The sequence below is a fragment of the Glycine soja genome, chromosome 9 (genome assembly GCF_004193775.1).
Source record: "Glycine soja cultivar W05 chromosome 9, ASM419377v2, whole genome shotgun sequence".
NCBI classification, from domain to species: domain Eukaryota; kingdom Viridiplantae; phylum Streptophyta; class Magnoliopsida; order Fabales; family Fabaceae; genus Glycine; species Glycine soja.
This window is the reverse complement of record NC_041010.1, coordinates 37,426,328-37,438,939: the sequence shown is the minus strand read 5'-3', so window position 1 is coordinate 37,438,939 and position 12,612 is coordinate 37,426,328. Positions and strand designations below refer to the sequence as shown.

The 12,612-nt window shown below is 30.3% G+C and overlaps 2 protein-coding genes and 1 pseudogene across 3 annotated transcripts; 1 reads left to right on the top strand and 2 right to left on the bottom strand.

Moving 5' to 3' along the window:
* Window positions 1-3,590, bottom strand: LOC114368702 (protein BOLA1, chloroplastic-like). 2 transcript variants are annotated; one of them, XR_003657390.1, is made up of 3 exons: window positions 3,120-3,590; window positions 1,089-1,138; window positions 1-193 (listed from the first exon to the last, which is right to left on the bottom strand). XR_003657390.1 is itself a non-coding variant. In XM_028325933.1 (2 exons), exon 1 carries the CDS (start codon window positions 3,468-3,470, stop codon window positions 3,156-3,158), a length of 315 nt encoding a protein of 104 aa, XP_028181734.1. In that variant the 5' UTR covers window positions 3,471-3,589; the 3' UTR covers window positions 1-193; window positions 3,120-3,155. The 2 variants fall into 2 exon arrangements, 1 of the variants encoding a protein (XP_028181734.1); XM_028325933.1 differs by lacking the exon at window positions 1,089-1,138 and having other exon boundaries at window positions 3,120-3,589.
* Window positions 3,591-5,004: 1,414 nt separating this feature from the next.
* Window positions 5,005-6,265, bottom strand: LOC114367286 (inactive protein RESTRICTED TEV MOVEMENT 2-like). Its single transcript, XM_028324446.1, has 2 exons — window positions 6,057-6,265; window positions 5,005-5,552 (listed from the first exon to the last, which is right to left on the bottom strand). The coding sequence occupies exons 1-2, from the start codon at window positions 6,166-6,168 to the stop codon at window positions 5,200-5,202; spliced, it is 465 nt and encodes a 154-aa protein (XP_028180247.1). The 5' UTR covers window positions 6,169-6,265; the 3' UTR covers window positions 5,005-5,199.
* Window positions 6,266-9,908: 3,643 nt separating this feature from the next.
* LOC114368450 lies at window positions 9,909-11,060 on the top strand (annotated as a pseudogene).
* The last annotated feature ends 1,552 nt before the right edge of the window (window positions 11,061-12,612 follow it).

Here is a 12,612-nt window from a genome sequence, read left to right as displayed (position 1 = left end):
TGTAAAATCAAGGTCGAAATTTTATATTATTGTAATTATAATTGTTATCTGTCCCATAATTCAATTACTTCCACTAAAAATCCAAACAATGAAATGCAATTTGCTGTTCTCTGAGGATTTGCAATCATCTTTATAGTTGATACTTTTAAGCTTCAAATCCAGTGAGACATCCTCCCAGCAAAATTGAATGAAACTGAAAGGGGTGGTAAAATAAAAGTCAGCATAATATCAAGAACAAAGAAGTTAGAGAAGCATATATCGAGAGAGAAAAAAAAAGAAGTGGGGGGAAGCATATATCCAAAAAAAATAAGTGAGAGAAGCAACCAAACAATCCTGAAATCACTTCTTTTGTAAAAACTGTCGACAAAATATCAAGAAGTTTGACAGAAGCTCCTCAGATTTACTTTCTTCTACACATAATAAGAAAAACTAATTAATTTTCAGAAATTGGAACGATGGAATTAGAAGTTTTATGGCATCAGGTTAATTCATCATAGGAGCTTTAGTCAGACTTTATCAACAAAAAGCACAGGACTATCATTGTAGAGCTTCAGCAGACATGACTCTTAAGTCTTAAACTTATAAAAATTTATCTGATATAAAAATAATATTAAACAACCTATAAATAACATAAATGCATAAATATAACAATAATACTGACAATTATTTAACATTTTAACTCCACAATAAAGCAAAGTGGTAAAACCACATACGCCTAGATCCACCAATATCAGACATCATGTTTTTTTTTTTTTTATCGGCAAAGATAATATATTAGATAGATAAAAAGCAGTACCAGAGGTACTGATATACAAATATATTAGACCTTACTGCTGGTTCCACAGTCAGACAGTCCTAGTCTAAAGGAGAACCAAAGTAAGGAATAAATTATAATTTATAAATGCATCAGAACAATAATAAATAAAACTTATTAGAATAATAAACATAACACTTAATGAGCTGATAGGAAAGTAAATGGACCAAAAGGTATTAGATTTATAGTTACATTAGTGCTGAATGGATCAAAAAGTGAATGAGCTTATCACTGATAAGTCAAAGTGAAAACAATGGACCAAAATTAGACTCACATGAGTGGATGAGCTGAATGGGTCGCTGTGACAGAGGAAGGAGCTTTAACCTGTTGCAAATGGCAGAGGAAGGTGTGAGTGTGACAGAAGAGGCGACTTCAACACAGCCAAGGGAGAGACAACTTCAAAACAGGAGAAGCGACATGCAAGAGGAAAAGTAAGGGAGCGGCGACTTCAACACAAGATGTCTCCATTTTATGACTTCAACACAGCAGAATGTGGACTCTGTTTTGTGAGAAAATTGAGCCCTAATCGAGTGAGAGAAGACATGAGAGAACTGAGCCCTAATTGTTTGGGTCCAGCCACAACTCAACATTCTTTTGCTGTGCATCTAGTGCAAGATGAATTCATGAAATCAGACCCAAGCTAACTATTTTTGGCTGATTTTGAACAATCCCCACCCGAAGCGATCCCACCAAGAAACGATTCCAGAAACAAGTGAGTGCAATTTGGAGAGGAAAGCTCTTAAACTCAGACAATTTAACGAGTTAACACCTGAGTTTGATAACAATGCATGGAATTGTGGAAACTCATTGAAAGCATCCAAGACAAAAGGCCAAAGTTTACTACCATGACCCGTATCCCATAAAACTCATCTTACTAGGGTGAAACCACCCTTGCACAAAAAAAATCTAAAAGGCAATTCAATATGAGAAGCTTTTCACATTTGCTATTGCTGGGAGCCCCCATTGACATTACAAACTAATGACAAAATTAAATCTAAACATACCAAATTCTTTGAAAGAAAAAAATTAGTTTGCCATCATTATCAATACATGCACATCTAAAATGCAAGAGTCTTAATTAAATAACTGTCACAACACAAGATAAAGGAAATTGTCAATTAGACACCAGAAAGTTTTGCAATAAGATAACTCAAATTGTTATGCACATCCAATAAGTAAAAGTACACAAGCATATTAAATAAGTAGAATGAAAGTAGCATATAATCAATTTTATCACAAATAATTGTAAAACATCTCACATTCTATGGATCACTCAGCCACATAAGATGATTAAGGGTTCATTCACAGAGCAAACTCAAACCAAGTAAATATCTAAATATCATATAGTTAATACAAAATTTAAGCTTGTGTTGCTTTAGTCCTAGAAGTTTTCATCTTTACAAATTAGTCCTTTGAAGGATAAACTTGTTCACAAATTGACAACTTAAAAGGCTAAACTTCTTAGCCAGTTGACACATTTAAAAACTAATTTCAACTATAAATATGCACTTTGAAGGATTAAAGTACCACACAAGTTATCAATAATAGGACCAAGTTGTACATTAAACTTCTCTCATAAGTAAAAATCAACTTATTTACCGCAGCTTTTGAAGGAGTTTGCTAGAAGAGACAACTTTTATAAAAGTTAAGTGCATAAGTTGATTTTAACTCAGGTTTAATACATGAATATGTCTCTGAACTTTTTGAGCATTTTTAATAGTAATTAAGTCCTTAATCTTCAACAAATTTTTTAAACAAATTTCTCTAAGTTAGTTTACTACAGCTTGAAACTGCCATAAAAATAACAATATGTGGCTGTTTTACCAACTCCAAGACCCAATTACAAAAATTGTAAGAGATCTAAGAACCCAATTACAATTTATTTTTAATTTTTTTAGAAACTTCATTAAAAATTCCCAAATAATTCAATCACCTATTGATGTATTAACCCTCTAACTTATATTATTCTCTTACAACCGTTTATAAAGTTTATCTAAACAGGACTTTACTTAGTTCCACCATTCAAAAAAACATGATTTTGTAGCTTATGCATAAGTTCACTTCAACTTATGGAGGAACTTCTTTCATCTCTCTTCTTATTTTCTTCTCATATAAGTACTCAGGGAAAAGTTTATTCAAACAGACCCTAAACCTTGATTTTACTCTCAAACATATTTTTGGAACACTCCCATCGAAAATCCAAACACACCCTTAATTTCCCAGCATTCAAAAACCCAACACAGAAAGACCCAATTGCGCAAACAAATTCCAAACGAAGTTGAAGACCAAAGCTTTATGAACTCACGGCGGAAAAGCCTCGAACTTTGACACTCCCGACGCGTCACTTATTAGGGTTTGTTTCGTGGAGCGTTTTGGCGACGATAGAGAGGGCGTGGAGGCCGCTCTGGAGCTCCTCGGCGAGGAGGTCGTAGACGAGACGGTGTCGTTTGACGAGGCTCTGGCCCTCGAACTTGGGCGATACGATCTTCACGTTGAAGTGGGTTTCTTTGTCGGAACTTCCCTTCACGGCGGCGTGGCCCGCGTGCTGGTACGACACGTCGTCCACCTCCAAAACGGTGGCTTCCAGCGCCGTTTGAAGCTTCGAGCGAATCCTGCTGGCTCGAGATAGCAGCGCGCTGGCTCCTCTCGAACTCATTGGATCGGATGAATGGTGGCGTCGGGTTAGGGTTTTGAGAACGGAGGAGTTTCCGCAGATGAAAACATGGACAGAAATTGGGGAGGGAAAGTTTATATTTCCACCTCTGGCTACTGACGGATAATATCCGATTATTATGACTTCATTCAGATTTTTTTATAATCAAAAGTCGGGTATGGGTACAGATATTACTAGATTTGTCTCGACCTCGAATCCGTTCCGTCACTTAAAATATTTAGAATTTTTGTATAATTTAATTAAAAGATATAAAATTTTTATTACTAGTTAATTTTATTTTAGAATTTTTACATAATTTAATATTATTTTCTTAACGATTTTTGTAGACACATGTACTATAATAAATTTATTGATATATAAGTAATTAAAAATAAATATTTCGCAATCAAATTATTTTTTCTAAAATCAATTTTTTAATATTTTTTTAAAAAAATAATATTTTTCTAATTTGAATCGGGTATGGGACGAGGTCGGAGATATTCGATACCCAACAAGTACCCGACGGATACGAAGATGAGATAATAAACTTAAACCCGATATCAGGGATATGTTGGGAGGGTCTGGGTAAGGGATTGTGAAGACAATACCCGTCCCGTCCCATTGTCATGTCAATGTATGACTTTTTTTAATTAATTTATGTTATTTCAGTTCATCTTAATAAATCTATTAATTATTTGTAATATCATTTTAAAATTATTATTTTTATTTATTTATTTTGTATTAATATTTAGAAATAAAATAATTAAATAAAAATATATATATAAATAAAAATAATTAACACATCTAAAAATTAAAAAATTATCTTATGAAAAGAGATAAATAATTTTAAAAAAAATCTTATAATACTCTTAGTCTCAATCAATGTTTTTAGACTAAATAATTCATTGTGGTCCTTTTTTTTTCTACTTTAAAGACCAAGGTGTCATTCAATTTATTAAGTTAAAAATTAATGTTGCTATGGTAGTGTGTGTCATTAACCCATGAAAATTTTGAATATGAAGGGAATAAAACAAGAGTTCTTCCATTATATAAATCATATTTACAAATCATGTGAATAGAGTCAGATCTTATCTGGGTTATCCATTTTGATTCTTGAGAGATAAAAAATTAATTCAAATTTAACTTTTGAATATACAAAAAGTATAACTAATAGATGATTAAATTTGTAAGATCATTTTATCAGTAAATTATAATATTTAAGATCAATTTAATAATAAATTATATTTTTGAGAATCAATTTGATATTAAATTATCCACATAACCCATGTGTCACATTATTTTACACATTTAGAGACTAAATTTAACTTTTTTTTTATCTTTTAGGACCAATTTGTTACCTTCTACCATTTTTAAAAACCAAAATGAATATTTATCCATGTTTTTTAAGTTATGTTTAATATTTTAATTATTCTTAAGCTTTAATTAATTAATTAATTAATTTTTAAATCGAACTTTTTAGGTGATATAACCTCTAATAAATAAAAATTAATAAATAACACTAATTACCATCAAAGCATGAATGAATTTAGGTGATCCAAACCACTATTATTATTCTTCGAAGGTAATGTTACAAGTAAACATAAAATATGAACACCTTACTCACTTTTTCTCATTGCCACATAAAACATTCTGAAAGCATGCAATCCTATGCATTATTATTAGCATAGACCATATCCTGATTTTAACCCCACCTCATTGTAGTTTTTGTGGTCTAGTACTTAATCAACTTTCTTATTGCATCACTACTTACTATTCGAGCTATATAAGTCCCAAGTGCCACCACGAAGACCACTCCAATTGCAACTTTAGTGGGTGATATTCTCTTTCTTGTTTCTACCCCCCAAATTAAATGTTTCTCCATGACTGCTTCTTTAGGCATTGCAATGAAAAGAACCCCATGGGAAAACTTTGCACGGATTGAATTCATATTACATCCTTTTGAAATTTTAATTTCTTTACGGAAACGGCTCCATTTATCATTGGATGCATCCACAAGCCTTTCTCCATGAATTGTTAGGATCCCCCAGTCGTAGGTTTGAATCTTAAGTTGCTCCTTTTTGAAACCTATAAAAATTTAAGACTAGAAAAGATCACCATGTATAACATTAGAATAAATTTCATCTTAATTTATTATTATGATTTTCTTTACATTTTTAGTTGATGTCTGTAATATTTTCTCTTACTACTTATCAAGTTGGGGCGATTAGTTATAATATTCTTAAGTTCCATATCCTTAAAAATGAAGGTGTAAAGTTTAGAGAAATTAATTAGGTGATATATGGGAACATTATGTCACCTCACACGGATAAATAGACATTTGTAGGTGATTTAATAACAAATAGTAGTCTAATAAGCGGAACATTATTAGAACTTAAAATTTGAATTTAATATTAACTTAAGAAATTAACACAGAAGATGAGAATTTTTCCCACTTACATATTATATTTTTGTTATGGAATCTTCAACATCTAATTCTAATGGATAATAAATTGACTCAAAATATAATTTGCATATTAAGATTAATGTCATCCAAATAAGAACATATAAGGAGAAAAGGAATTTCAATACCCTTCAAATTAATCTCAAGAGTCGCTTGTCCATCCTTTGTAAGCCATTTGCAATAAGGCTCAAAATCCTCATACATGCGATTACGAGTAGCTTCAGCAGTATTGCTTTCCATTGCAGGTGATCTCTCTTCTCCCTTTAATTAATTGACTTGAGATTTTTCTATTGCTAGAAGTAGTGGAAATGGATTGAATGAATAAAAGAATTGCGATTCAATCTCTTTTTATAAAGGCTACGTGGCAAGAATTGGCGTGAGGTTTTCTAGTTTCATTTTCCTTTTGGTTGAGAATAATTCCTTTTTGGTTTGAGTTGGTTTTCTATAGGATGTTGCTTGATTCTATCCTTGTATTGCATGGTGAGAATCAGGTGTGTAAACTGTAAATGAAGGAAACCTGTGTTTTAAATTCCTTCCCCATTTTATATTCCTTTTCTTTTCTTAGCTTACTTTTGATCCTTTTACTACAACTTAAGAATTTGAGATTTCATTTTACAAAAAAAAAAAATGTTCCAAAAACCTTGTGAGATGTGAACTTTTTTTTTTTCGAAGAAGGATTAAAAAGCTAAAAATGAGCTTGGGAACTAGAATCAGTTAGAATTTGTAAATGAATAGCTAGCTGAGGTTTTATCATACAATGAATTGAGCTGCTAATAAATCTTGCTTTCAATCTAAGCCTTTTTTTTACAAGGCTTTCAATCTAAACCTAGTAGTAGTTTAGATCAACTTCAGAAAAATATATATACTCCCTTTGTACAATCTTATTGCATCGGACTTTGCATCCCTTGTGCTTAAGTCTGTTTTAAAATATGAGAAATGCTACCCACTTGGCATCCCTGTGTACTATCATCAGCCTTGACATCTTTTACATTCTTTTTCTAAGTTTTTTTCAAGTTTTAATTATTTTCTTTCCTAACTTATATTAAATGAGAATCTTATTGTTATTTGTTTCTTAAAAAAGATAAAATGAATTATATAAACTTATCTCATGAGTTAATTAAAATCAATTTATACACTTTAACTTTTAAGAAAGAAAAATACTAATCATTGTCCTTAGAATATTGATTAAGAAACTAAACTCAGAAATTTTTTATTAAGATACATAAAATTGTGTTATTTATGACTTTTTTTACACTCTCATATGATTTTCACATTAAATATTTTATTTTTTTAATTTTTTAACCAATACCCTAAAAACACTTGTTAGCAAAATACTTTAAGAAAAATTAAATAAAAGATTTGGTCAAAATATATAACAGAAGTGTATTTTCGTGATATATGTATACATATTTGACAAAAATATGTTTCGGTTTTTATAAAATTTTATCGAAATACAGAATGAAAATTTGTTTTCATTATGTTTTTGAGGTGTCAAACATTTAAGAAGGGATTATCTGATGATTACTATAACTTTGAAGAATTAGATAGTGATGGTGAAACAAATGATGAACAAACTGCAGCCAACTAGTGACTGCTCTGTTTAACCAGAGATTTTTGTATTGCCAAAAGTTATTATAATGGATTGAATGAATGACAGAACTGTGGTTTAACATCTTTTTATACAAATACATGACTGCATGCAAATGATATTTTGGCCAGAATTGTAATGGGGTTTACATGGTTTAGTCTTACTCTTGTTTGAGAGTAATTTCTTTCTGGTTTGAATACGTTTTCTAAGGGGTTGTATGCTTCAATTATAGTATTGTAAGTGAGAGTCAAGTGCATTCAACTTCCAATGAAAGAAAACGGTGTTTTAATTTTTTTTCCCCACCTTGATTTATTTTTCTTTCCTTATCAGACTTTTTATTCCATTTTCCAATGAAAGAATAAGATATTTCCATTTACAAAAATATTGATACATGCAACATGCTTGTGAGTTATGAATTTTTATTTTATTATTTTTGAAATGAGGAATACAAAATTTTGAACAAATTTTGATTTACTTGTTTATTTTATTATTTTACCCCCTCAACTAAAATTAGAACCACTTAATATTGTAACCACTCACTAATAACTCTTCACTTTTTCATTTATACCATATTAACAAATAATATCTAAAATTGAAATCAGTTTTTTCTTTCTAAAATGTAATTTTGTTTGTATTGTTTCTTTATTTTGGTAATCTTAGATTTGTATGTATTAACTACTAATTAATACCCATAATTTGATAGTTGTAAATTTATTTTTATTTTCTTTTCATATCTCTTAAAATTTCTCTTTTATTGATAATTGTTGCAAGATTTATATTTCTTAATGATTGTATTGGATAAAGTATTTTTTAACCCTTTTAAGCATCAACATTGTAAACTAACTAATGTTATCTAGAAATAACAATATCTTTTTAAATTTAAGATTTTACACTATCCCGATATTTTCTTAGTTTTTTCTTAAATAAATAAGTATTTCTTAAATATATTCATTTCATTCTGTTTTTAAAATCCTTAAGTACCTCATTACTTCCTTTAATTTTATTTTGGTTAAATTACTCATATCTTTTTTATTCCTATAGTTTAAAAGTGATATCTATAATTTGCATTTTAATTTTCTTTTAGTCTTTATAATTTAAAAGTGATTTTTTAGTCCTTATATTTTATATTTTAATTCTCTCTTAGCATCTATAATTTGAAAATGATTTTTTAGTCCCTATAATTTATATTTTAATTACTACAAAAAAATAGATAAAAATAATTAGTGATAAATTATCAATTATTTTTTATTATAAATTATCTTGTGAAAATTAGTTACGAATTATTTGTAATATTTTTGTAGTCAATTGCAATTGATAATATTATTCATATTTTGATGGTAAGAACTAAAAAAAATTAAAATATAAAATATAAAGATTAAAAAAAATATTTTCAAATTATAGAGACTACAAAGAAATTAAAATGCAAATGATAAAGAGAATTAAAATATAAATTATAGAAACTAAAAGAAAATTAAAATGTAAATGATAGGGACTAAAAAAAGTACTTTAAAACTATAGGGACTAAAAATGTATGAATGGTGAAACTATATGGATCAAAAGAGTAATTAAAGCTTTTATTTTTTATTCCAACAAAACTTGAAATGTTTTTTTTAAAGAAATATAAAAATTATTTTTTCAACAATAAAATAAATATATGATAATGTCTGAGTTTTTTTTCTTTTTAATTTATATACAATATATATAATAATACAAAAATACATCGGCTGTGTTTCCCGCTAGTTATATATGACCGCGTCAAATTAATGTTTGGTTCTTCCCTTAGCATTTGACATTATCATTTTCATATTTCAAGTTTGATTCTACTTTCCCATCCCAACACTTCAACCCATGCCATAATCATACTACGCCTTCCCCCGCACTCACCTACCATGTGTTCCTCAGCTTCAGAGGGGAAGACACACGTTATGACTTCACTGGCACTCCCTACAAAGCTCTTTGAAACAAGGGAATTCATACTTTCATTGATGACGAGAAGCTTCAGAGAGGAGAGGAAATAACACCAGCACTTCTGAAGGCAATTCATGAGTCCAGGATTGCAATCACTGTGCTCTCTGAAGACTATGCTTCTTCCACGTTTTGCTTAGATGAACTTGCAACCATCCTTCACTGCGCTCAAGAGAAAGGGATGTTGGTTATACCTGTCTTTTATATGGTGGATCCTTATGATGTCAGACACCTGAGAGGTAGTTATGAAAAAGCATTGGCTAAGCAGAAATGGAAGAAGACGGCTGTGTAAAGTAGCGGACTTCTCTGGCTATCATCTGAAAGAAGGGTATTCAACCATACTAATCTTTTTACTTTATGATTTTTATTGGATTAAGTTTCATTTATTTAATAATTTAATCACGTTAAAAATTTAAGAGAAAATGAAATGCTTGCTAACCTTGACAGCATATGCATTAAAACTTCTTTTTGTTTGAGACAGATCAGAGATGGATATGAATACAAGTTTATTGAGAAGATTGTTGAGCAGGTCTCTCGGGAGATTAATCCCGTTTGTTTACATGTTGCGGATTACCCAGTTGGACTAGAGTCACAAGTGCTACAAGTAAGGTGGCTTTTGGATGTTGGAACTGATGATGGTGTCCACATGTTAGGGTTTCACGGAATGGGTGGGGTAGGAAAATCAAACAAATGTGGGCTAGAACACCTCCAAAGCATCCTTCTTACGAAAATACATGGAGATGGAGAAGGACATCAACATAACAAGTTGTCAAGAAAGAGCTACAATGATACATGATAGGCTCCAACAATTGAAGGTTCTCTTGGTTCTAGATGATGTTGACAGGCTCAAGCAATTACAGGAACCTGTTGGAAGACCTGATTGGTTTGGTCCTGGTAGCATAATTATCATCATCTCCACTAGGGACGAACAATTAATTGCTAGCATCTCATAAGGTTAAAAGAAGGTACAAGGTGAAGGAGTTGAATGAGAAGGATGCTCTTCAGTTGCTTACACAGAAAGCTTTTGAAAACGAAAAAGCTGATCCAAGGTACAAATTAAGAGGTCTTAAATCTTGTAGTAAAGTATGCTTCAGGCCTTCCATTGGCTTTGGTAGTGATAGGCTCCAGCTTGGTTGGAAAAAGTATGGAAGATTGGAAACTTGCTATCGAAAAATATAAAAGAATTCCAGAGAATGACATCCTAAGAATTTTTTCATTTTCTATTGAGCAACCTATTAATATCAAAAAAATAATTTATGTGTGTCTAATTTTAAGAGAAGAAATTATTTATCCTTATAAAAGAATGATAATGATACATAATATGAAATTTGTTTAATCAATCTTTTTTATTTATTATTTTTATTATCTTTAATTATAATTATTTTTAACCAATCTAATATATTATTATATATATTAACATTTTTTCAAAATAAAAATAACATTCTAATATATTAAAATAATTTAATCTATCTTTTTCTTTATTAAAATATATATTTAGATATCTTTATCTAAATAATTATTGAATTATTTTTGAATGTCAGATAGAATTCCGACACTGACAAGCTTGGTTTTGATTTAAAGTTTAAACTAGTGATGTAGGTAACGACTAACTTTAAGGGTAATTCTATGTTGAAATGGACTTATTATCAAACTTACAGCAATAAGGGTAAGATGAAATGAAATAAACAAGTCAAAGTGCAACAGACCACACAATCTAATTAAGAATGAAATGCAGAGGATAAAACGTCGAAAAAAAAAAAACCAGTAAGGCAAAGATACTATGAGACCATACATGCACATGTGACAAGGAAGATGTTGTTAAGAATGGATTATCTTGCTTTTTTTGGAAAAGAGAAGGGATTATCTTATGATAATTATAACTTTGAAGAATTAGATGGTGGAGGTGAGACAATAAATGATGAGCATAGTCAGAAAACCCCTCAAAAGTTTGTTGTCCTTCCTTTGTAACTTGTAAGCCATTTGGGGTAAAACCCCCCACACAAACTATTGGTAGTTGCTCCAGCAGCTTTAGTTTCCAGTCAGGCAACTAGAGATTTTTGTATTACCAAAAAGTTATGACAATTGTGAATCTGTGATTCAGCATCTTTTTATACAAACATAGGACTTCATGCAATTGAGATTTTTATGAGGATTTGTAATGGGATTTCCATGTTTAATTGTCCTATTGGTTGAGAATAATTCTTTTTTGGTTTGAATTGGTCTTCTAGAGGGTTGATTGTTTCAATTCTGGTATTGCAATCAACTTCCAACGAAGGAAAACCGTGCTTTAATTTATTGCAAGCAAGCTTGAGAGTAATCAACTTTTCTTTTCTTTTTTTACAGGGATTAAAGGGCAAAAAGTAAGGTTAGGAACTACAATTGTATGGGAAAAAGAAAAAAAAGTTGAATATTCCTAATTATTTTATCAAAATGATTGTTGTAGATTACACATCTTACTTTTTTTACTATACAGTCTGTACTCATTATGTCCTTTTTTAAAAAATGCCAAATTTATTTTTCAAAAATATTTTCAATGCTTTCAAAACTAATTGATAGAGCTTAGAGAATCGTTAGAGACATGAACTTGTTGGTTGTTTGGAAGATTCATAGATTCATAATGCCTTTTCCCTCCTTTAAAACTTGAGAAATGAGAAACGCTTATCAGTAGACACTGCAGTGCAGCATCTGAAGCAGTGTGAGTGTATTTTTGGTTGGTATATGCTTTGAAGTTCCAATAGTTCTGGGAAAAAAACATTTTTAATATTTCAGTTAATAACTTTTACATCATCTTAAACTTTTTTCTTTTTCTTTTGCAGGTGTAACCTTTTCCTTCTTATTGCTAGAATGATCAAGCTGGTGGTTATGATAAATAGTTTGATAGATCAGGAAGAAGAAGACTTAAACTGGTTAAATTTGTAGCAGTGTTGCTTAGGTTTAATCATACTACTATATTGGCTGCTTATAGCACTTGAGAAAGTGAAATTTATGAGATGTGGAATTCCAGTTTCTCTGACAATATGACCTCGGTAATTTAAGCCCAGTACACATCATATATCAGAACCCCAAATACCAACAAATATATTGGTCTTTAATTATATATGAACATCATAAAGAGACAAATGGACCTCTTC